Consider the following 24,619-nt stretch of genomic DNA (forward strand, 5'->3'; position numbering starts at 1 on the left):
AAATGCTATTGGATTATAAAACTTCTAAATACCCCCTTATATTTATAGAAATTCAGTTTTTCTATATACACAGCTGTATAGGATGTAGTACTTTGTAATAAAATGTTAATATTTTGGCAGGTTTTGTTTTTCATTGGCAACCAGGAGGTATTTAGAGAAAATGGATCATTGATCAGTCTCACATGGCTGAGTGGTCATTTATTCATTTTGGCTTATCATTAGATTATAGCTGTTACTATCGTTCTCATTCTGAACTAAAACTTAATGTTTACCCAGTTCGGAGACTATCAAGAGAACTTAGCTAGCCTCCTAACCATGAATACTTCATAATTTAAGAGAAAATATTTAACTGAGACTGAAATTGAAAAACCACATGTTTTTCACACATACCCCCCAAATTGTCCCTCTAGCTATGCTGTCCCTGACCCATGTTGCAGTATTACTTGATTTGACACCGTGCATTATTTTTATTTTCTTAATTGTTATCTGTAAATCATTTTCCTTTCAGTGTCTTCTAGAAATAATTTTTGCTAACAACATGAATAATGGAATTTGACATTTGAACCACGTAAATTTGGGTATAGGTGTACTTACTTTTTACCTCGTTATGAATTTACTAATTAACCATGCTGCCTAGGGGAAAAGAAACTTTCTCAACAGCAATCCCAAATGAGACCCTCTCCCAGGCTTCACATCTTCCAGTTAGGGAGGATTCTTTCTGCTCTGTGCATTGTTTTGTGTTATGACCCTTCAAAAAATACTGATGACAAATAATGAGGACTTGCAGTATTATCTTAGTCTTTTATAAATCAACTGTGTATCATCATAACGTGATCATTTTCTTAAGCTATTTCTAAGATATTTTGAAAAATTTTAGCTCAGTTATCTTAAAAAAGGCTGATGAGTTTATAGTATTTATATGATTTTTTAAAAAATTGAAATTACCAATATTTTGTCATAAACTAAATGTTTTTTAGTCCATCAACAAGCAGTAATATTCCGCTGATGAGGGTCGTACAGTCCATCAAGCACACAAAGAGGAAAAGCAGCACGATGGTGAAGGAGGGCTGGATGGTCCATTACAGCAGCAGGGACACCCTGGTCAGTAATCACGGGCGTCATAGTATGGCAGTGACACTTGGTTATGTGCTTTACTTTATGCATTTTTAAAATCAAAATAAGAATGAGATATATCTTCAGACATTTTAGTATGCTGGCACTGTAGTTATGTTTGTAAAGAGTTTTCAAAAGGCAGAACTTTTGAAATATTTTTACAAACTAGTAGAGCAGTAGAGATTCAGAAAGCATCTGGGGATAAAACACCAAATACAAAATCTGTGAAAGAAATAATTGGTAAGATGGACTTCATTACAGTTAAAAGCTTCTGCTCTGCAAAAGACAGTGTCAAGAGAATAGACAAACACAGAGTAGGAGAAAATATATGTAAAAGACTTCTGATGAAAGACCATTCTCCAAAATATACAAAGAACTCTTAAAACTCAACAGTAAGAAAACAAACAACCCAATTAAAACATGAGTCAAAGACCTTAACACATACCTCACCAAAGAAGATATACAGATGGCAGATAAGTTCCATATCGTATGTCATCAGGGAAATGCAGATTAAAACAGCAGTGGAATACCACTGCACACCGACTGGCATGGCCGAAACCTGGAACACTGATGACATAGAGGCTGGCAAGGATGTAGAGCAACACATGCTTCATTCATTGCTGATGGGAATGCAAAATGGCGTAGACACTTGGGAAGACAGTTTGATGGCTTCTTACAAAACTGAGCGTACTCTTACCATATGATCTAGCAGTTGCACTCCTTGCTTTTTACCCAAAGGATAGGAAAACTTACGTCCATACAAAAACCTGAATATGGATGATTACAACAGCTTTATTCATAATTGCCAAAACTTGGAAGCAACAGGGTGTCCTTCAGTACGTGAATTGACAAATAAACCGTGGTACATCCGTCCAGACAGTGGACTGTTATTCAGTACTAAACAGCACTGAGCTATGAAAAGACAGGAAGGAATCTTAAATGCATATTTCTAAGTAAAAGAAGCCAGTGTAAAAAGGCTACATACAATATGATTCCAATTATATGACATCTGGAAAAAGCAAAACTATGGAGACAGTAAAAACAATCAGGGGTTGGGTGTAGGGAGCAGGTAGGCATGAATAGGCAGAAAGAACACAGAATTTTTAAGGCAAGGGAAATACTCTATAAAATACCATAATGGTGGAAACCGGTCATTATACATTTGTCCAAACCCGTAGAATGTACAACACCAGAGTGAACCATAATGTAAACTCTGGACTTTAGGGTTATGATGTGTCAGTAGGTTCATCAGTCGTAACAAGTGTACCACTCTGAATGAGGATGTAGATAATGAGGGAGGCTATGCATGTGTTGGGGGGCTGGGGGTATATGAGAAATCTCTGTACCTTCCCTTTAATTACTCCATGACCAAAAATGGCTAAAGTCTTCATTTTAAAAAATAAAGAGACATGTAAAAACACATGTCAAAAAACAAAAGCAAAGACAAATGACAAACTGGAAAAAGTATTCTGAAGTCATAATTTAGACAAGGATTAATTTCATTATATGTAAAGGATAACAACCAATTGATCAGAAAAAGACCACAACACAGTCAAAGAATGGGCAAAGAGTATCAACAAAGTTCACAGTCAAGGACGTACAAATGACTCTTTAGACATAAGAGCTTGATCTCATTTTTAATGAAAAGTACCATTTAGAATTTTACTGAATTACCAGCTTTTATTTATCAGTGTAGCCAAGATCAAAAAGTTTAGTAACATAACTACATTAGTGAAGGTTTGAGTAAAGAGGTACTCATGTTGCTGATGAAACTATAAATTGGGTCAAATCTTAGGAAGGGTGATTGATACTGTCAAGCAAAATTACATGTGTGTGTATCTTTTGACCCAGGGAGCCAGATTAGAAATGTAGCCTATAGGTGAATTACCTATCTGCGCATGTGTACCACATATGTAATTTAGTGTGCATGCATAAAATTCTCTAAAAAGATTGCTGGAAACCTACTACCATTGCTTACCGGGAGTAGGGTGGGAGTGGGATGTGAGTGGTGGTGGGAGTATACTTGTCACTCTGTGTCCTTCTTATGTTTGCAGAATTTTGACACTCGTGAATTTTAAACCTATTCAGAAATACAAACTTATGAATAGAAATGAAAGGGAAAGGAAAGATACAGGTACTTTGGAGGAATCGTTATTTTTATACCTCAGAGTTTTATATCCTTTATTTTATAGAGAAAGAGGCATTACTGGAGACTGGACAGCAAATGTCTAACATTGTTTCAAAATGAATCTGGATCAAAGTATTATAAGGTAAAGATTCCACGTTTTGAAAAATCTGTACATTGAAATATTGTATATTTTCCAAATATATTCAAATAATATTCATTAATTATTATATTGGCATATACCTACTACAACTCTGCCTAATACCATGTATAGAAGTCAGCGTTAAGTTCCTTGTTAAAATAATTGTCCCGCACCCCCCCACAATAGCCCCGCTACCCAAGGTGGTTTTTTGTTGTGTGTTCCTTTGGTTTTGGCCTGCTTATCAGCTTGCTGCCGATTGCCTTTGGATGCTCTGATTTAGATCGGGCAGGTTAGTAAGTGCCACGATCATTGCCTGTCCGGAAGAGGCCCGTGTGGTGTTTGATGTTCTCCACTGCCCCATTTTATCTTAGGCCCTGATGCTCAAAAGCTGCTTCTTTGCCTTTGTATGGTCTTCTTTACTTGGCTTGCTCCACACTTTGTCGTGTCACAGACAGACACCAAACAAAGTTGTAGAGTGTAGCAGTTATATCCTTAAGAAAGCGAATAGAAACTAATGACTTGATTTGATCTGGTTGGGTTCTTGTAAATAATGGGGGTTTTTTTGTTTTGTTTTTTTGTTTTGTTTTTGCATTAGGAAGTGGATACATGTAAATACTTGTTACATTTATGGACAGAACCACACAGAATGTTTGAACAACCTATACTAACATTCTACTTTTGCTCTTATTTTTGTTTTATTCTCCTGAGGGCTGTATCTTGCAGACAGCCGCTAGCAGAGAATTGTTGAGTTGATTTAATGATGATTGGAAGTGACAAGTATTGAATATAGGGGCAGTGACCCTCCACGATCCTCTCCTTCCTTGTAGTCTAATGACCTGCTGCAGGCCTGAACCACTGGCTTAGCGATTATACTCCACGCTCTGCCTTCGGCTTTGCTGGGCAGGCAAATCATTCAGGGCAGATGCTATCGTAAGACCTGACCGTGTGTTCCATGTACCACATACTTGGGTTCATCTTAATGCATTCATTAGAAACGCATATCTCTGATTGTTTAGTGTATTTGAAAATAAAAACAAAGATGTATTCATAGTTTTTAATGCCTAATTTTTTACTTCAGGAAATTCCACTTTCAGAAATTCTCCGCATATCTTCGCCACAAGATTTCACAAACATTTCACAAGGCAGCAACCCACACTGTTTTGAAATCATCACTGATACTATGGTGTACTTTGTTGGGGAGAACAATGGAGACAGCTCCCATAATCCTGTTCTTGCTGCTACTGGAGTTGGAGTTGATGTAGCACAGAGCTGGGAAAAAGCCATTCGCCAAGCTCTCATGCCTGTTACCCCTCAAGCAAGTGTTTGCACTTCTCCGGGGCAAGGGAAAGATCACAGTAAGCAGTAACCTTATTGATGGCTTTTTTCCCTCTGGTTCTTAAGCAGTTCGTGGGTGTGGTTGTGTTTCTGTATGTATTTCTTTCTTTTTTTTTTTTTTTAAGATTTTATTTATTTCAGATAGAGTGAGAGAGAGCATGAGCGGGGGTGGGAGGGAACAGAGGGAGAGGCAGACTCCCTGCTCAGTCCCAGTTCTGAGACTCCAGGATCGTGACCTCAGCCAAAGGCAGATGCTTAACTGACTGAGCCACCGAGACGCCCCTCTGTGTGTATTTCTAATGCTCACTTTAAGCTTCATCTGTACTAACCAATATTGTTAGTTAATTCCTTTATATAGTTATGTTAGTTATAATGTATACATATAATCCCCAGAGCTAGGTTCCAGAGTCAGTCTCCCTACATTCAAATCCTGGTTCTGCCAACCTGTTAGATGATCTTAGGCAAAACCTTACCTCTCTGTAATAGTACCTACTTTATGGGGTTGTCAGCATTGAAGGCAAGAGAACCAGTGATAGAACAGTGTTTGGTGTCCGTGAACTCTCATTGGATTCAGCAAACTGCTACTGTTTTGCTTCATAGTGGGATGTAAACAGGTGATAAAGTACTATGGTTCATGTCATACTTGTGAAATCTGTGAAGTCAGATATGCTATTTTTCTTTTAACTGAATTAAAACATTCAGAAACACCAAAAAAATTATTGAAACATGTTCTTTGCACCAATAAAATTTATAAAATAAAACCTAAATTTGATGAAGGATCAAGTGAAAGCCATAATATGATGTCACTTTTATGCTATTGATGTTATAGCATTTATGGGGAGACATCATTCATTAGAAAATTAGACAAATAATATTTAAATCGAAATAGCTCCTAAAAGGACTTTATTTCAGTTCACCTGTGTTATTTCATGCACCTGTTCTTGGCATTATGCTAGACTCTGAGCTAGAATACAAAAGAAACACAGAAATTAAGGGGGCTAGGACGTACCACCGTTAGTGTTAAGTAGTAGCATAAAGCAGTAGAGTGCAGACATGAGTAATGCATTATTTGGGGGGGGGGTGCAGGTGTGGATAGGAGGGGTAAGCAGAGACTTCATGATAGGAAAAAATCTGATTTGGACCTTGATCTTGGGTCTCAAGTAGGTTAGGATAGGAGAAATTAAAGGGAAGGGTGGGGGGGGGGGTGTTACTTGAGTTAAGGAGCCTGCAATGACCAAAGGGATGAAAGTGATGGCCGTGAGTATGTCTGGTGTTTAATATTGATTCTTAGGGGGTGAGTTAGATGGATATTTACAGTGCTTCTCAAGTTTTGGGGAATTGTAGACAGAACTCTGATATCGTAATTAAAGCCATGGACCTTTTCCCCCAGAAAATAATACAGGGACTTAAACACAAATGTTATGTATAACTGAATATAGGGACCTTCTCCATTCTCCAGCCCATCCATGGACCGCCTTCCTCGGGTTAGGAGTCTCTAAAAGCAGAATTGCAGAAGGGTTAAGAGTGAGTGAGGGTGCTAGAGAATGATAGCAGTCGCCGCTTACTGGCTATGTGATCTTGGTCTCTGCAGTCGCTCATCTAAAGTGGGAATAATCATAAACATATATAATGCACTTAGCACAGTTCCTGACATATTAGTAATACTGTCACTGGGTTGTTGGCTGCTGCTTTTCCTGGAGTGGAGTTCTGGGAAACAATAGAAAATATAACTAGGTGGAGCTAGACAGTGGAGGCCTCTGAAACAAAATCAGTATTGACTTACACTAGGAAAACGGAATGACTGAAAAACAAAGCTTTAGACACTTTAATATAGTTGATGCTGTGCCTTTTTTGTTCATTAATATTTAATATTTGAATTATTTAAAATATTTTTAAGATTGACTTAATATTTTTAAATGCAGTCTTTGATAGTAATGTTACTTATTTTTGATATATGCTTACATTTTCTTGTTTTAAATTTTTATATTTGGGATCATAAAGGAAATTTCACATCTTGCTTCTTTGAGTTCTCTCAGAGATTCTAGATCTAGTCTCTTACTCACTTTCCATGTGGCCCTTTTCTCTTTTTTGTCACTTACTTCCTTTGCTTACCAAAGTAATATAGACATATAAACTTTACAGTAATATGGAATATAAAATGAGGAAGTCCTTCCTGTACACTTGTAACACACCCCGTTATTCCTGCTCCTCTCTCTCCCCCCTCAGAAAACCATTAACAACAATTTGGTGTATATTTCTTGTATCTCCTTGGTTTGGGGAGAAGGGAAGCTGTGACTATTTAATTTATTTAATTTTAACTTATTTAATTAATATGTATCATATATATTTCAGTGTCAGTATGTAGATTTATGTGATTTTTAATTTTTTTATTAAAGTAATGCATGCTTTTTATGTTTTAGAAAATGCAGGCAGTATAGAAGTATATAAAGACTAAAGTCTTTGTTCTCCAACCCTTACTCTCTCATTCACCAGAAATATCATATACTCTTTGTTTTTAATTCAAATACTGTTGCCTTACAACTTGCCTTTCTAACTTAATATGCCATGGATAGCTTTCTAGCTCAGTATGGATAGCTCTACACCATTAAATGTTTAGATAGTATTTCTTTGTGTGGATGTATCATATTTTATTTGACCAGTTTCTTGTTGATGGGTTGGTATTGGGTGTATGGATAAATTTTTTTAAAGAACATAATTATATTAACTGTACGTTAGCCCGTTTTTAAAATTTAATATGCTGTGGGCATTCACATGTCAGCAAATGTTAATATTATATAACAATTTTCTCATACATCATTCTTCTGTTTTACAGAAGATTTATCTACTAGTATCTCCGTATCTAATTGTCAGATCCAGGAAAATGTGGTAAGTAAAAATTACAGCTAAAGTGTGCAAATTGGGTAATTAAAATAGGTAAAATAAGATGTGAAAATCTTATTAGGGAAGCAAGTTCAAGAGACAAAAAACTCTTGGGGCGCCTGGGTGGCACAGTCGTTAAGCATCTGCCTTCAGCTCAGGGCATGATCCCGGGCGTCCTGGGATCGAGCCCCACATCAGGCTCCTCCGCTGGGAGCCTGCTTCTTCCTCTCCCACTCCCCCTACTTGTGTTCCCTCTCTCGCTGGCTGTCCCTCTGTCAAATAAATAAAATCTTTAAAAAAAAAAAAAGACAAAAAACTCTTAAATACAGAGAACAAACTGGTGGTTGCCAGAGGGGAGTTGGGTGGGGGATGGGTGAAATAGATAAAGGGAATTAAGAATACATTTATCTTGTTGAGCACTAAGAAACATTTAGAATCACTATAAATCACTGTATTGTACACCTGAAACTAATATAACACTGTATGTTAATTATACTTGAATTAAAAAAAAGTTCATAGGCCAAAGTATTGAGCACCTGGCCTAAAGACACCGGCTAGATTTTGTGGCTGATAACTACTCTAAGGGATTCTGCTTTATGAAGGAAGCTAAGGCAGATGTTTTAAATTGTGAAAATAAAGATAACTTTTTCACAAGTGATAGTAGACTATTACATGGTGATAGACTAGTGCAAAGAGAAGGGAGAGATTACTTCTTGCTGGGTCAGCAGGGAAAGCTTCCTCAAGGAAGTGAAACCTGAGCTGTGCCCACCAGGGTGGAAAGGAATTTCGGCTGAGAGGATGAGGGCGGGGAACAATAGTTCATGCAAGTTCAGGGACCAGGATGGGCAATTAGAGGGAAGCAGGACATACAAGACGTTTAAGGAATAGTGAATAGATGGAGTTTGGCTGCTGTATGTAGGTACGTGTTGGGGATTATGACAGGGGTCAGCATACTTTCTATAAAGGAATAGATAATATTTTAGGCGTTGGGGACCATACTCAATTACTTGACTCTGCCATGGTAGTGAGAAAGCATCCATAGGAATCATCCTAAAGGAATGAGCATGATTGTGTCCCAGTATAACTGAATGGACACTTGAATTTTCTATCATTTTCACGTGTCAAAAGATACTATTATTATTTTCCCCTTTTTTTTTAACCATTTAAAATGTAAAGTCTATTCTTAGATCAGGAGCTGGTACAAAAAGAGCCAGCAGGCTGGATTTGGCCTACAAACTAATTTGCCAACCCTGGATTAGAAAGAAAAAAGACTAGGGGCACCTGGGTAGCGCAGTCGTTAAGCGTCTGCCTTTGACTCAGGGCGTGATCCCGGCGTTCCGGGATCAAGTCCCACATCGGTCTCCTCCGCTGGGAGCCTGCTTCTTCCTCTCCCACTCCCCTGCTGTGTTCCCTCTCTCGCTGGCTGTCTCTCTGTCAACTAAATAAATAAAATCTTAAAAAAAAAAAAAGAAAAAAGACTAGAAAAAGTCATAAAATAATTCATTGGCTATATATAAATTTCTCTGATAAAAATCTCGCCATCTTCCACTTGGGGCATCCAGCTGTAATACCTCTGTAGCATACAGATGTTGGCTTTCCAAGATTGCAATGAAGAGGGGATATCCAGTGTCGTGTTACAGGGCATAGAGGGTTTCAAGGAGATGTAATCTGTGTATGTCTTGTCGTAGTGGTAGGTAGAGTAGATACCAGATTCTTGGGGAGGGAAAGAGGGATATAACACAGACATGAGATCACTAACTTTGAAGGATCCACCAAGAACTTGAGGGACATGCCCATTCATAGCTGAGAAGGGAGAAGGTTCAGAGCTGGTCTTTGTGAAAAAACCTTTTCTAGCAGTTATTATTTGACTAGTGGATGTTCCCTCATCTAATTTGATTAGAACCAAAATTTCGCTGGTTAAACAGAAAGTTGATGAAAGTTGGGAAGCCTATAAAAATGATTCTTATAAACCTTAAAATGTTCATTATACCTTAAAACATGCATATATGCACACTGGTTGATTTGCTTTTGTCACAGGGCTGAGACTTTAAGTATGGATCTGCTAAGTAGAGTTCCCCTTTGTCTTTCTTGCTTCAACCACATCTGTAATGAGTTCTGATGCTGATCACCCCGATTTCGTGCAGACTGCACAGGTTCAGCGCTCCGTTCGTAACAAGGCTGCCCTCGTTTGAGACACTAGCCGCAGGTGCAGGAGCCCCCAGCTCATCCATACTTCTGATGAACTGGCTGCAGAGTCCGAGGGTTCCCACACTGAGGTTCAGTAATTCACTAGAATGACTCAGAACCAGGAAAGTGCTGGACTTATGATTACAGCTTTATTATAACAGATAAAAATCAGGACCAGCCAACCAAAGACACATATGATGCCATTTGGGAGAGTTCTGAATGTAGAGCTTCTGTATTCTGTCCCTGAAATCGGGACATGTGGCCTTACAGCACACTGATCTGTCACCAGCCTGTAATGTTACCTGGGCCTTAGTGTCCAACGTTTTTATTGGAGTTTCATTAAGTAGGCATGATTGACTGACTCACTGGCCACATGATTGAACTCAGTCTCCTACCCACCTTCTCCTCCCCTGAGTTTGGACTAGTTCAAAGCCCCAACACTCTAATCACGTGCTGGGTCTTTCTGGCGATCTTCCGCCATCCTGAATCATCTGCGTTAGCATAATTCGGGTGTGATCCAAGGGACTCATGAATAACATAACATAAGATACTCCTATGACTTGGGAAATTCCAAGGATTTAGAGTCTCTCTCTTAGGAACCAGGGACAAAGGCCAGTCAAGTTCTTATTATGCACTCTGTAATTTCCAATTTTTGTTTCTTTAAAGTAGAACCAGGGGTACTTATGAAATATTCTGAGAAGAGAATCCTCATTTCCACAGTCTTTGGTATTTATTTTGCTCACAAATAGGTTGACAGCTATTGTTGGCATCTCACCCTTATGGAGTTATTTTTCCTTTTTTTTTTTTTTTTTTTTTTTGAGTTATTTCAGAGAGCACAAGCAGGAGGGGCGGAGGGAGAGATAATCTCAAGCAGACCCCACACTGAGCGCAGAGCCCAATGTGGGGCTCGATCTCACTATCCTGAGATCAGGGCCTGAGCCGAAACCAAGAGTCAGACGTTTAGCTGGCTGCACCATCCAGGTGCCCCCTTTACGGAGTTTCTAAGACAACTTCATTTTCATAGCAATCTCTCATGTTTCATTGACTTACATAGTACACATATTTAATTTTTTGTAATTAAAGTATATAATCTATAACAAGTACATTTGGTGTAATGGGTTTGGGAACAAAATCAGTTTTAAGAGTTACTCATTGGGATACCACACCCATTTTATTAGGCGACTGTAGACATCAGTCAATATAATCTTTTCAGAGGGAATGGAAAGTACATGTTCTGGTGAGTTAGTAAAGAAAAGGTGTTAGGAGAGCCTCTACAAATAAGCAGTACTTATTTGACCCTGATATGTCCTGAATTATTTATCTTTTTAATAGATTTTTATGTTTCCCTAATATATCATAAGCCTCTTAAATTAGCTACCTCTTACAGAGTCCTCTCTACAGTTAGGGCTCAATAAATGTTGAAGACAATAATAAAATCACTGACATACTTTAAATTAGGAGGGACCTAGAGATGTAGACCAATACTTTTTTACATATGAGAAAGCCAAGTCCCAGGGAAGTCAACAATTTAAGATTACCTAATTTCGAGAGAAATTAGAAAATCAGATTTATAGATTTACTGATTTTTATATGCCAGGCCCTGGACTTGACCCTTGGTATATATCTTCATTTAATTTACTTAAAAATCCAGTGAAATGGATGTTATTATATCCCCTTTACCGTTGAGAAATTGAGGTCCGTGTGATTCTGTTTATTTAATTGAGTTACTGCCATGAGACAGGCGCTGGCGGGGAGTGTAACACTGATGGAGATGGAGCGCCTGATTTCATGCAGACTGTGGCCCAACCCAGACAAGGGAGCCCCTGATTGGAGCACTCGGGAGGGGACTGGAGAGCGCCTGCCAAGAATATTCCCACAGCAACAGCGAGCACCAAGAAGGGAGGGAGGGAGGAAGATTGGGGAGGGATCCGAGTCACAGACTTTCTCACACATACGCTTTTCCTCAGGCTTTCAAAGTGAGCCCACCTCAATATGCATCTTCTGAGTTTTTCTCTCAAATCAAAGATAGCAAATCTTTTTAATGGTGAAATAGGTAAAATTTAGTTAATTTTTTATGTTAATTTACTTTTTACAAATCATTACTAAGGACAAGATTTTCTCTTATTCAAATCATTTTTCCCCCAAAGGCCTTCTTACAGAATCCATTATTCTTGCACATTTAAGAGTCATAGTATTAAAATTGGGCTTTTCTAGGACATGGAAAGTCTGTGTTCATAAAATATTTGTTAGGAAACTTGGCTGCCTCTCTCATAAAAACAAAAATGTGTTCAGTGTTAGAATGAAAGGACTCAGAGATGTTGACAGTGTTGGCTGGAGGGAAATAATGCTGCTTGCTCTTTCCTAAATAGGACATTAGCACTGTTTACCAGATCTTTGCCGATGAGGTGCTTGGTTCGGGCCAGTTTGGTATCGTCTATGGAGGTAAGCAGCTGCAGCCTGTTGCATGTTGTACATACGCCAGAAAATTGTGAAATTTAAAGACCTTTGTTAGCTGTTGTGTCTTGTCACAATTTTGTCGAGTGGCTTTTTTCTGAAGGGTTGACTTGCGTTCTTTTAGCTCCACCCTTTGTACTGTAACTGAGTATTCAGTCCTTAATCGCAACCGCACACTTGACAGAGTCACAGAAAGAATCAGGAAGTTAGTTTTGCAGTAGTCTTACTTTATCCTTTCTTGTAGCTCACTCCTAAGGATGTTTGTGAGGGAAAAATAAATGGCTTGAAGCTTTTATTGGGCTGTGTGGGCTCATCTACCCAAGGATGTGCCCTACTGGATTTCCAGCATAAATGGCCCCATTCGTCTGCTGTTGGCATGAATGTTGTCTCAGGTCTGAAGACCTGAGATCTCACTGTGACTCATGATATTGGCAGAGTCATTTAAGCTCCCTGTGCATTAGTGTCTTCATCTGTTTAATGAGCTAACAAAATTTGACCTGCATAGCTCACAGGGTGGTTAGTTAAGTCTAACGTACGTAAAAGTACTTTATAAGCTATGATCTAAGGCATAAAAGAAATGTTAAATCCTATTCCTCCCTTTCTGACACTCTTTAGTAGTGTCTCCTGGTTGGCCTTTCTGCCTCAAGGCTTGCTCTGCTATGTGGTTAAATAACTGTGCTGACTCAGTGAACCTAAACTAAAACTAATTCATTGATAAGATGTTTCTATCTTGACAGTGTCTGAAGACTAAGAGTAGTTAACTGTCATTTATTTAATAAGGTAGATTATTTTTCAGCAAACAAGTTCATTCACATTTCCTGCCATTTCAAGTAATGAAACTGCCTTTATTAGAGGCAACTATTATTATAGGAAAATGTAATTTATTTCTTAAAATTAAAGATGAGTGAAGGAGAAAGAACAAAATCAGCCAAAGAAAAGATATCTAAGAATAAATACATAATCAGTTTCAGTCTTTGTTCAACTTCCTGATAAAGCTTTTATATTGCATATGAGCTGTCAATTTGCTTTTTCTTTCTTTTCTATACTTTTTTTTTTTAAAAATAGGAAAACATAGAAAGACTGGAAGGGATGTGGCTATTAAAGTAATTGATAAGATGAGATTCCCCACAAAACAGGAAAGTCAACTCCGTAATGAAGTGGCTATTTTACAGGTAAAAAACCCAAGTTGCTTTGTATTGGTTTTAATTTTTGATTTGTGAGTTTTTAAGTGCAAGTATATTTAGCATGCTGTGAAGAAGGCTTGTTTTTTCTGTTTTCATCTTACAACCTTTGGGCTCAGTGGGAGGCCGGTGGGCTTCTACATTAAATCCTTAAGTCTTTTTTTTTTAAAAAGGAAAAATTAAGTTCTAGTAATCTAGGAGTTACAAGAACTGCCATTAGGATAGTACTTTAGAACACATTTTCATCAGTTAAAATCTTTAACAACAACAACAACAAAAGTAAAAACTTATAATTCATCACTCCAGAAGCTCAAAATACTTAGATACTTGTGTCCCCACATTTGACGAGGTCAGTGCTGTGGCCATGCAGTGCTCACAGATGATGGGCTTGGTTATTATAGCAATTGCTATAAAAATAAAGTCTGCTTAAAAATTGTGTACCTTTTCACAGTAGCATTTGATATTTTATTAATTTAAAACTCTAAAGATTTAATTTTATAATGTTTTAGTCCATTAGGTATATTTTTAAAGATATATTGGCAATGACATAACTCCCATTAAATAAATCACTGTTTTTATTTTTATCTAACATTTTTACCTCTTTTGGGGGTCATCCAGAAGAGTAAAATGTAGCTTTATCTTTATTTTCATGAATATCATATAAATTATAATATGCAAATGTCTATTCACTGTGTAGCTTTTGCATAATATTTAAGAAGACACAGCATACTGAACTTAGGCTTCCTTGACGAAGCAGGTAAGAAACTTACAAACACAGGATTCATTTCACATGTATTACATTATTGGTTACACCAGCAATGACATTTGCCTCCGTGTTTTCAGAGGAGTGATAATCAAAAGATTGTGGTCTACAACCTACCTGTGGTCCCTTCAAGGTCACTTCCTCCTATACAACTACCTTCATATAGAAAATTAATAGCATTCAGACTGTATTAGGATGTGAATATTGGTAGCGATCTTTTTTCGTATCTAATTCTGGAATCGTGCTCACTGTCCAACTAATACACAATAAATAAATAAATATTAAGGATATATTCTTTAGGCTTGATTCATCCTGGTCACTGATCACAGACACATTTCTAAACTACACACTGCAGTTTTTTTGCCCTGTGTTATCAACTATGGCTATAATAACTAAATTTAGGGATTTCCAGATAATGCACAATGCAACAACGGTAGCACAGCCTTCTGGTTATTTTCACTGATGCAGCTCTGCGGGGAATACAGTTAAGTGATTGTAGTACGTCTCCAAATATACTATTTTCATCTTAAATTTAATACCATACTTTTTGTTGTAGATTGTTTTCAAATTGTTTATATACAAATTTATATTTTTTAATTTAGTCAGTGGCTTACTTTGTGCCAGAAACTGTACTTAATAAGTATTTTTTCTTAACATCACCCAACAGGAAGAGGACAGGTTTAGAGTTTGAATCGAAGTCTCTCTGCAAACCACATGCTCTTTCTACTCTACCACATTGGACCTGTTCTCTGTGTGTGTGTGTGTGCGTGCGCACGTGTGCACACACTTTTGTAAAATTGTGGCTTCATTTCCTTTGCAATATATAAATTCAACAAATTCTATATATAAAGATCAGCTTTAGCCTACTTTGTATATGAATTACATTTCTCTTGGAACAATCAAATGTGGTAAAAACATTTTTTAAAGGAAACGTTTTTCAAATACTCATTTGCTGAAATTCATTACACAAGATTTAGTCATATGAGCATTTCAGCTAGCCTCTTTTACATGGATTAAAAGGAACGTACTGCACTCCTCCACTCACGCACTGCACCCTTTGGTTCCTCCCCTCCCCTCCCTGCTGTGTCATCCTAACTTTCTAGTCTTTGCCCCTGATTCTTCTTGCGTGTAGTCCTCATTAAACGGCCTCAAAGGCTGCCGAACCCCGCCTGGTAGTTGAAGCTGGTACTGTTGGTTCCCTGCGGCTCCGTGGACATCCATGGTTTTCTTCCCCACGTCCTCACCTTTATAAAGAAAGGTTAGGGGGTAAAGACTAAGCATCTTACTGAGACTATTGTTTTGGCCTTTCCAATGGCAGGGAAGAGCAATTCTAGAATCCTTGATAAAGGAGTGACCTTATAGTTTACCCAGGAACATCCAGCCTCTCTTGCATGCTTGGTGATAATCTCTGTATTTCTGTCAGTTTTGTTTACTCATGAATCCAGACTACCGACATAGTACCAGGTGCATAGCAGATACTCATTTAATACTGAATAAATGTGTTTATGTGGGGGATTACCTGTAACATTTTGTTAAATTTTTTACATGGAAATGTGGAATGGTTCCATTTGTATGGTTTCTTAAGGTAATGTGTACTTTGCACATGTGTACATACAGTTACGTAAAGAAAAAGGATCCATGCTTACATGAACTGTAACATGGCACATCTGCTGGGGACTGTGTTGTGGGGCAGGAAAGAAACGGAGGCTTTTTACTTCTGTTTCATAGGGATGTGGTAATATAAAATGTCTTTGCTCTTGCCTGAAGCAGGTGGGTTATAGAGTAGTAATGGGAGAAAATGTATGGCGTGCTCATGGCTCCCTGTGTAAATGGGAAAATGTCATCAGAAACTTAAGAGGGAAATTTCTGGTTTGAACACTGGGGTATATTCACCATTTTCCCCTTTCTCTTTTTGGAAGTCACCTAAAAGCTACAAGAAAATTGATAAACAGAATTTTTTTAAAAAAACTAATAAAAATAGAAGAAAGTTCAGACCTATAAAATAGGTAGAGGAGTTTTTCCAGAAACACCGGAGACAGAGGCAGGGGTGCATGCAGGAAGAGGCATCACAGTAAGGGCTGTTTTTGCTGGCTTTCTGAGACGTACAGTTGTGACATCCTCCACGTGCCTCCTCAAATAGAAGCAAGCCAAGGGGGTCATGATCTGATAAGATTTAATTTGAGAGAGAACACAGTGAGTGAAGGGAAGAAGGGCACTTCAGTAGTGGAAGCGTGCGGCTCACGCCAAGTAACAGCAGCAGCCTTTATAAAGGAAAACGAGAGAGGAGATGGGGAGATGCTAACAGGCACATCAGTAGTCCTGGCAGATGACGTAGCCCAAACTAGGGACGTGGGAGGCCTGACCAGTGTAAGGTAATCCAGCCACTTTATACTGAGTGTGTACCCTAAAAACAGAGAACAAAGAATACTTCATTCATTCAAAACAGGATAAATAGTATTCTTTGATCCTAATGCTGTAAAACTAAATTACAAAATCAAAAAACAAAAAGCTCCTATCACCTGAAAATTTTTTAAATATCTTAATTCTTAAAGAGCAAAATCAAGATTTCGAAGTATTTAGAAAATAATTGTGAATATACTAGATCAGCTTTGAGACTAAGAAAATTTATAACCTCAAATATTTACACAAGAATGAAAATAAATGAATTAAGAATCCAACTCTGGAGGTTAAAGAATGAACAATAAAGGAAAGCAAAAATAAGAGAAATAAGAACATCTTGGGGAGATGAACACAAATACTGAAAAAAATTTAAAGGCATTTTATAGATGCTGCCTTGTCCAACTCTATCAAATAAATCTGAAAACCTGGAGAAAATGATGCTCTATAATTTACCAAGAATCTCCAGAGGAAATAGGACATTTAACAAATAGAGGAAGTTAAGAGACAATAATGTTATAGCATACTTCTATTTTTGTGTGTGTGTCAATTGTTTAGGGGGGGTAGAAACTTACAGCTACAGCATGGGGACAGCCAGCCACACTTCCAGCTCTAAGTTGATCAAAGCTGTGGTACTCTGAATCTTCCCCTGCTCACTGTTATCACACCCATGTCATTTTTACCATAAAATTGTCATTTTTTATTTTGCCGCTTGGAATACCATCTCATTAAATTGTTTTAAATTGACTCGTAAACAGTATTTTGCACTTGCTAGTCATTTTTTAAAACACCAGCTATAATTCAGCCATTGAGCTAAAATGACTAAGACAGTCTCTGCTGTCAGGGAACTTACTAGGGTACAGAGTAAGATGCATACATGACACAGTACCATGGGGTGAATACTGCTGCGTGTGGATATAGTGTTAGGTGAAAACTACTGCAGTCATCCCAAAAAGAGGTAATGTGAGCTGAAACTAAAGCCGCTACAGTGGGAATCGAGAGATGATAGCAGATTCAAAAAACATTTTAGAGCTGGTGCTCAACCTAAGCCAAAAAGTTTGTCTTCTTAGCACAATTAGGTACCTATAATAAGGATAAAAGTATAAGAAAAAATATAGTTCTAATAATAAAGAGTAAAAGTTAACACTTGGGCCAATAGAGCATATTTAAAATTGAATAGGGAGAATGAAGCCATATTAGTGAAAATATGAAAGCCCACACAGAGGAATAGATTTATGTCCAGGAATAAAAAGCCACTGAATATTTTTGAGCATGGCTGACTCACGATAATTTGCTTTTGAGGAAGGTTTTTTGTTTTTATGTTTTTAACCAGTAAGATAGATTGCTTTTTTATTAGCAGAAACAGTATCACATTCAACTGTGTATTTCTCCAACCCTGGTAACGTAGTGGTGCTCAAGAAACATGAGATGATGGAGGTTGAGATCTTGGGCCTGAAAGAGGGAAAACCGAACAGAGGTATGATTGAGAATCCAGACTTCGATAAATAACTACCTTAAAACCACCATCTCTTGAGCACATCCCTCCACAGACACAGCCCCGAAGAGCCAAAGCTCTGTGACTGGCTGAAGTTTGATCGGCGATTGGCGCCTCTTGACTTGGCGCCTCTTGACGGACAGCATAAATTAGCATAGTGTTAGAAGACTGAAAAGATGAGAAAGAAAAAATGGTAGTAGTAATAGGACAGAGGCACTCACGTAATCCATTGGGAAGACATCCTTGCCCCTCAGCGCACCCACTGCACTACAGATCTTGGAAAATCCGAATCCATGATCCTGTTGGTTTGCTTTTACTGCTTATTTTTCTGTTTTTCTTTCTATGCCATGTATTCCAGACAAGCACAGTACACTGTTAGATATTTGCATAGTAAAACTGTTTTTCTACTGAAATTGGTCATATAACTGTCCTGCAACTCTTCAGAACTTGCACCATCCCGGGATTGTGAACCTGGAATGTATGTTTGAAACTCCAGAGCGAGTTTTTGTAGTAATGGAAAAGCTGCATGGAGATATGTTGGAAATGATTCTGTCCAGTGAGAAAAGTCGACTTCCAGAACGAATTACTAAATTCATGGTCACACAGGTATTTTAACTGTTTTCGGTTTTTTTTTGTTTTGTTTTGTTTTTTTGAAACGAGAATACATGAAAACAATTTGAATAGCAGTGCTCTTACATGTCGGAATATTGTGGGAATTTTTAACCTTGAAAAAGAGTAACATTCAGTTAATACTTAATGAACTGTAGTGGACTTTTCAAATTATCATAGCATTCCAGAGCTCAGGTAGGTGTTTAGCTATGAATTTTTTCCAGGCACTGAAAAAATTCTGTGTTCTTCAATAACAGATTCTTGTTGCCTTGAGGAATCTACATTTTAAGAATATTGTGCACTGTGATTTAAAGCCAGAAAACGTGCTGCTCGCATCAGCAGAGCCATTTCCTCAGGTGAGATACTGTCTAGAACCTTTGTAAGTATCTGACAGTATTACAGAGCACCCGTGTGATGAAAGAGTGCTGTAGTTCAGATATACAACTATCTCAACAGACGTAATTAACCTCTAACTGCCAGGGAGGATTAATACGTGAAATAATTTGAACTCAGATCTTACTAATTATATTATTTTCATTAAGATTTTTTAAACTTAACCAGACCTCGAGGAATAACTTTTTGCACGTAGACTGCAGTTTATTTCTCCCTATGGGTTGGGAATGAAGTCAGGAGAATCAATCTTGGCTGGTGCCTGGTGCTCAGGACAAATTCCCCATAAAATAAAACGGGTAACGCCACAGTGGGGGGACACTAGGTTTTGGGTGGGGCACTAGATTTTGAGGCAGGCAGCCAACACCCCTTCCGCTCTAGAGTACTTTATTTCAAACATTTTCACCAAGAATTACATTTCCCATTGCTGCCATCACTCACACATGTATATCCCGTGTGTGTGTGTGTCCGAGTCCTGTGTGTGATGCATTGATTTTTTTACTTGGTTAAACTTCATTTCACTAAAGAGTGTTGATCTTGATCCAGAATTATTTTATAGCCTAAAATAAAAGCTTCATAAACCCAAAGTTTGAAACAGTCTTCCTGAGGAATATATGTTGGCAGTACCTATAAATATTTTTCATGCTTGTCATTGGTGATTTCTCTCATCAGCTAGAATATATATTGCCAACCTATTACATATACGTACAGTTGAAAAATGCACAGTTAGATGGCTAGACTAAGGACAATTGATTATTGCACAATTAAATACAACTCAAATTGTCTTTCAAAGAAAAAGAGTATTTTTTAAAATTATTCAACTCTTAGAAGGAAGTAATCCTATTCTTCTATAATGCCTGTGTGGTTAAAAGGGATTCCCTATCATTGTGAGGTCAAAAAAGGGTTTCCTGACAGTTGGTGTGATGTTTTAAAGTGTTTCCATACATTATCATCTCATTTGATCTTCAGAATAGTCTGGGCAAAGGATGCACACCCCTACAGTGAGGCTAAACTCCATCTTTCTGACCTCTGTTATGAACAGAGGGAAGATAACGTCATTTACTTGCCATTCCTTGTTGCTCAAGTGCTAGCCACGGCCACACTTCCTTATTCGGTTGCCAAACTGCCATGGCATCTTTTCGTTATCAAGATATTGCCTGAAACATGGCATTTAACAAAAAGAGAGTTCACATGTCTTCATGGTCAATAATCCTGTTCTTCTAGGACTCAGAGAGGGAGCCACATTCAGTAATGACACGGCACAGTTGTCATAAAAACGTGCACCAGGGTCCATGTCCTACTAATAGCACGAAGCATTTGAGTACACCTTCACCTGTGCTTTCCAGCACTGTTTATACCATTGGTTGTAGAGGCCAAGTCCCTTTTTTCTCAATTTATCATAATGCTTTTTGTGAAGACATTTTGTGAGTCAGGGCGTTTCCTCTGGAAAGTACTTGGCATTTGCTTGTTCAGCATGGATGTGTCATTACTCCCCAAATCCAAACTTCCTCTAGAAGACGGGCAGCAAGGCAAGTATTCTGAGCTCTGCCAAGCTCATCCCGCTTCCAGAACGGATGTTGTTCCCAAAAGGATATTGTAGTGACTGTGGCTACCTTCAGACAGAACTTCTTTCAGATCCAAAATCTGACTAGCCATCGTTTGTTCCACAGTGCTAGAAAACGCCTTTGCTCTTACTCTTCCAAGCATCTCTGGCATTGCTCTTCTATGGGCTACATTCATAGTTCTCTTGACTACACCTCCGTTTATTTGCCACCTGATAGTAATCCTTGGGAATATAGATTCTAGGATTAAACAAAAATAAAGGGTCCGTTTTTAAATACCAACTTATTTTCATTCAGGAAACATTTATTGAGTACCTTTATGTGTCCAGACACTACACGGCCACTGGGGATTCAGAAATGAGACACGTAATTTCTGCTTACAGACGGAAAAGTAGCTCCTTAAAAGCCAAATGCTAAAAAATCAGCACCGTTCGATTTCACCAAAAAAACTTTGACCACTTAGATCACCAGTCTGGTTTTTGGCATTCTGTAAGCTAGAACATGAAAATGGTCTTTTGAAATAAGCACTAGGCAAGCTCTTCCTACTATGTCAGTAATAGATCACGAGGTTATAAATGTTTCTGCCTTTTGGGAGAAGGGTATTTTACAGTTTCCCTATCTGCATTCATTTGACATTCATAATCCGTACAGTTGGCAGGTATGTTGAAATGATTCAGTATCATACTTAGAGACAGGTGTGTGTAGAGACTGATAGATGAAAATGCAAAATTAACATCTTTTTACTTCCAGGTGAAGCTGTGTGACTTTGGTTTTGCACGCATCATTGGTGAAAAGTCATTCAGGAGATCTGTGGTAGGAACTCCAGCATACTTAGCCCCTGAAGTTCTCAGGAGCAAAGGTTACAACCGTTCTCTAGATATGTGGTCAGTGGGAGTTATCGTCTATGTGAGCCTCAGTGGCACGTTTCCTTTTAATGAAGACGAAGATATAAATGACCAAATCCAAAATGCTGCGTTTATGTACCCGCCAAACCCCTGGAGAGAAATTTCTGGTGAAGGTAAAAAAAAAAGCTTCAGCTTTGTGCCCATTAGTCTAAAAATCTTAATGATCCCAAATCATCCTGTCTCTTCTGTCTCACCTTTTTAATTTCTCATATTCATCTTTCAAATTCAACCAGTTTTTGAGCTCTCTTCCTTCTGCATTGTCTCTTCTCTAATTTCCTTGTAGTGCACAGGCATAGCACTGATCCAGGCCCCAATTTCCTCCTTTTGAAACTACTAAAATATCTTAACGCTCCTGTCCATTAGACTCTTTCCTGGTCCTTCCCAGTCACCACTGCGGCCAAATTGGTCTTTAGGAAACACTACTTTCGTGTTAATCTGCCCCAAACACCTTGGCCTCCCTTTAACCACGTTGCAGCTGTAGGTCTGAGACAGCCCGAGTTCACCCGCCGTCCTCCCCTCCCGTGCTCCCCTCCATAAAACCTGGTTGTTTCCTCTTCCCAGCTACTTCCTGCATTTTGCTTAGGCCTTTCCCCTGCCTACAGTCCCTCCTCCTCGCTGAAATCCTTCCAGTCCTTCAAGACTTGTGGCTTATCTATGAAGTCTTCCCTGAGCCCCTCCTCTAAACTTGGTAAGGTCAATTTGGGAGATATTTTTCCTCAAGTATTCTTTTTTTCATAATTATTTTTGGAACCAGATTGTAAGCTCCTTGAATGGAGACTTGTCTTTCAGGTTCTTTATACCTATTATGAACGTTATAGACATTCTCCAGTTTATTTGCAGCCCTCCGTGGACCAATCCTAGGAAGCAGGATACATCTGTTTTCCCTGCCCAGTAAAGGGTTTTGAGCTTGCAAGCCTGGCTTCTAAACCCATCGGGAATGCCGTGGCTCTCCCTCTTTAGTTTGATACTGCTGGGAAGGACGTACAGCTTCTTCAACAGCCACATATTGAATAGAACCCTACTAGGGAAATACCCCCACCTGAATTTAGCCAACCTTTGGAACAGGGGTCTTTTTTGTTTCCAAAAGTACCAAACCTAACCGCAGGGATTAACAGCCCATTAAATGGGAAAGCTCAAGAAACAGCATGTGAAGACAGTAGCAGGCTTACTTGGTAATGAACAGCTAACTGACGTATCTATGAGGGTTCCTCTCAGAGTTCCTCTCAGAGTTCCTGGGGCCATGTGGTCTACAGACCTCTTCTATTAATCAGTTGGTGAGTGTACTAAAACGAAAACCCCTGGCTATATCCATCCCAGAGATTCCACTTCACCAGTTGGAATGATACCAGAAATGCATTTTAATAAGTACCCCAAATGATTCTGATGCACATGGCGGACAGCCACTCAAGGAGCAGTGGGTGAAAGTTTGAAGTGTTTGGAACCAGAGGAGTTCGTAATTAAGATCGCTGTGGCACGCAGAAGAGAAACAGAACGGGTATGACGTAAGCCGATCAGTATTTCAGATGTACTGTCACATAGCGCTGTAGTCAGTATGCGGTCGTATGGTTTGGTTTTGCAGTTGCTGCAGTTCTTCAAATAACTGGATGAAATAAGTATGCCAGCATCTCACCATATGTACCAAATACCACGAACGTATTTGTGTAAAACCTGTTTGAGTAAGCACTTGTGGTAGTTAGCTAGCTAACGTCAGGCTAGCTCCATCCGTAGAGGTAAGGCGGTGGCTTTGGCTCCTTCGCAGACCAAGCCAGGGACTAGGGAAGGGTGTCGTTGGCGGGAAACAGCACGTCAGTCTGTGATCGGTTTTCTTAATCATTTTGAAATAATAGCTAATATTAAGCACTTATGTGCTAAGCACGAGCTAAGCCCTTTACGTGTATTATCTTTTCAACAACCTCCTTTTACAGATGAGGAAACGGAGACACGGCAGCAGGTACTAACTGACCCTCTGTTACACTGAGCACGCGCCCTGCCCTGGCTCCTTAACAGAGCAGGCTCGCTCCTAGGACAAGTGCTGGGCACGTCCAGGAAACGTGTATGGATCACTGACAGGTTGGCTGTGACACTGAGGCCTTGAGAGGCGGAAAACCCTCAGCCTGTATTTCTGTGGATTGAACTGCCTTCTAGGCCGCCTCACGGGTTTGGTTTGCCCCATATACCCAAATCCACATGTCTGATTTTATCTTTTCTCTTAGCAATTGATTTGATAAACAACCTACTTCAAGTGAAGATGAGAAAACGTTTCAGTGTGGACAAATCTCTCAGTCATCCCTGGCTGCAGGTAAAAAAAAAAAAATTCTCTCTCTCCTCATTTGAGCCATTGATTGTAATTTGTCTTACCTAATGAAACCACTCTAAGAGGACAGATTCGCCTCGTCTCCGGATACTGTCAGTGTTCCTCAGTGAGGCATCTGTCCCGCGGCCGCACCTGTGGCGGTTTTGCCATGTACCCCTGAAATGCGGGACTGACGGCGGTTAGGCTCCCATGAACTGACGGCAGTGAGTCAGCCTTTTTATAGGACCTTATGTTTCATTTCACCTTTCTGTAAGATAAGCATATTATTTTGTCAAATATATTTTACTTTAAAAACATCCACTAAAAGATTCGTATTTGCATTGATTAGATCAGAAATGCAATTTAAAATGTTTGGCTGAATTCCCCCAAAAGCTATTGCATAGATTTGTCAAAAGATACGACAAACTTCGGAGTAAAGAGAAGCTTTAGAACTATTTGAAAGGGAGTAAGGGGTAGCATTAACTTCAGAACAAATGCAATCATAGTCTCCATGATTATTAAATTACCCTGGTAGTAGATTCTAAGTACTTTCCCCTATTTTGAGGAGTAAGGTATGGGTTTAAGGTCAGAGTATAGAACAGAATGTTTTAGTGATTATTATTAGCCATCTCAGAAGCGTCGGGCAATTTTATTTTCTAGTTGTAGAAACTAGTTACTTCATTAGAGATTCTAAATTTGAAAAAGTATTTAACATTGCTAATTTAAATATTACAAATATATTACTGTATAGCAAGTACTTTGGAGTTTGGGTTGTCCATTTTGTGACT

General features: G+C 38.7%; 2 protein-coding genes across 5 annotated transcripts in view; one reads left to right on the top strand and one right to left on the bottom strand.

The window, feature by feature from the left end:
- The window catches only part of PRKD3 (protein kinase D3), an 83,413-nt gene that overhangs the window by 55,942 nt on the left and 2,852 nt on the right, over nucleotides 1–24,619 (top strand). For all 3 annotated transcript variants that reach the window (XM_057309373.1, XM_026479054.4, XM_026479045.4), the window contains exons 9-18: nucleotides 978–1,101; nucleotides 3,306–3,383; nucleotides 4,459–4,735; nucleotides 7,549–7,601; nucleotides 12,152–12,224; nucleotides 13,302–13,408; nucleotides 18,517–18,678; nucleotides 18,939–19,037; nucleotides 21,384–21,651; nucleotides 23,752–23,837. In XM_057309373.1, coding sequence (XP_057165356.1) covers nucleotides 978–1,101; nucleotides 3,306–3,383; nucleotides 4,459–4,735; nucleotides 7,549–7,601; nucleotides 12,152–12,224; nucleotides 13,302–13,408; nucleotides 18,517–18,678; nucleotides 18,939–19,037; nucleotides 21,384–21,651; nucleotides 23,752–23,837 — 1,327 coding nt within the window. The remainder of the gene's footprint in view (nucleotides 1–977; nucleotides 1,102–3,305; nucleotides 3,384–4,458; nucleotides 4,736–7,548; nucleotides 7,602–12,151; nucleotides 12,225–13,301; nucleotides 13,409–18,516; nucleotides 18,679–18,938; nucleotides 19,038–21,383; nucleotides 21,652–23,751; nucleotides 23,838–24,619) is intronic.
- NDUFAF7 (NADH:ubiquinone oxidoreductase complex assembly factor 7) overlaps nucleotides 13,101–24,619 on the bottom strand; it is a 40,973-nt gene continuing 29,454 nt past the window's right edge. Inside the window, exons 11-12 of one of the 2 annotated variants that reach the window (XR_008958320.1) lie at nucleotides 16,176–24,099; nucleotides 13,101–15,424 (exon numbers count right to left, since the gene is read on the bottom strand). The gene's annotated coding sequence lies outside the window, so the exon portion shown is untranslated. Of the gene's footprint in view, nucleotides 15,425–16,175; nucleotides 24,100–24,619 lie in introns of those variants that run through there. The other variant, XR_008958321.1, reaches the window with a different exon arrangement.

The sequence above is a fragment of the Ursus arctos genome, unplaced genomic scaffold (assembly GCF_023065955.2).
Source record: "Ursus arctos isolate Adak ecotype North America unplaced genomic scaffold, UrsArc2.0 scaffold_8, whole genome shotgun sequence".
Taxonomy (NCBI): domain Eukaryota; kingdom Metazoa; phylum Chordata; class Mammalia; order Carnivora; family Ursidae; genus Ursus; species Ursus arctos.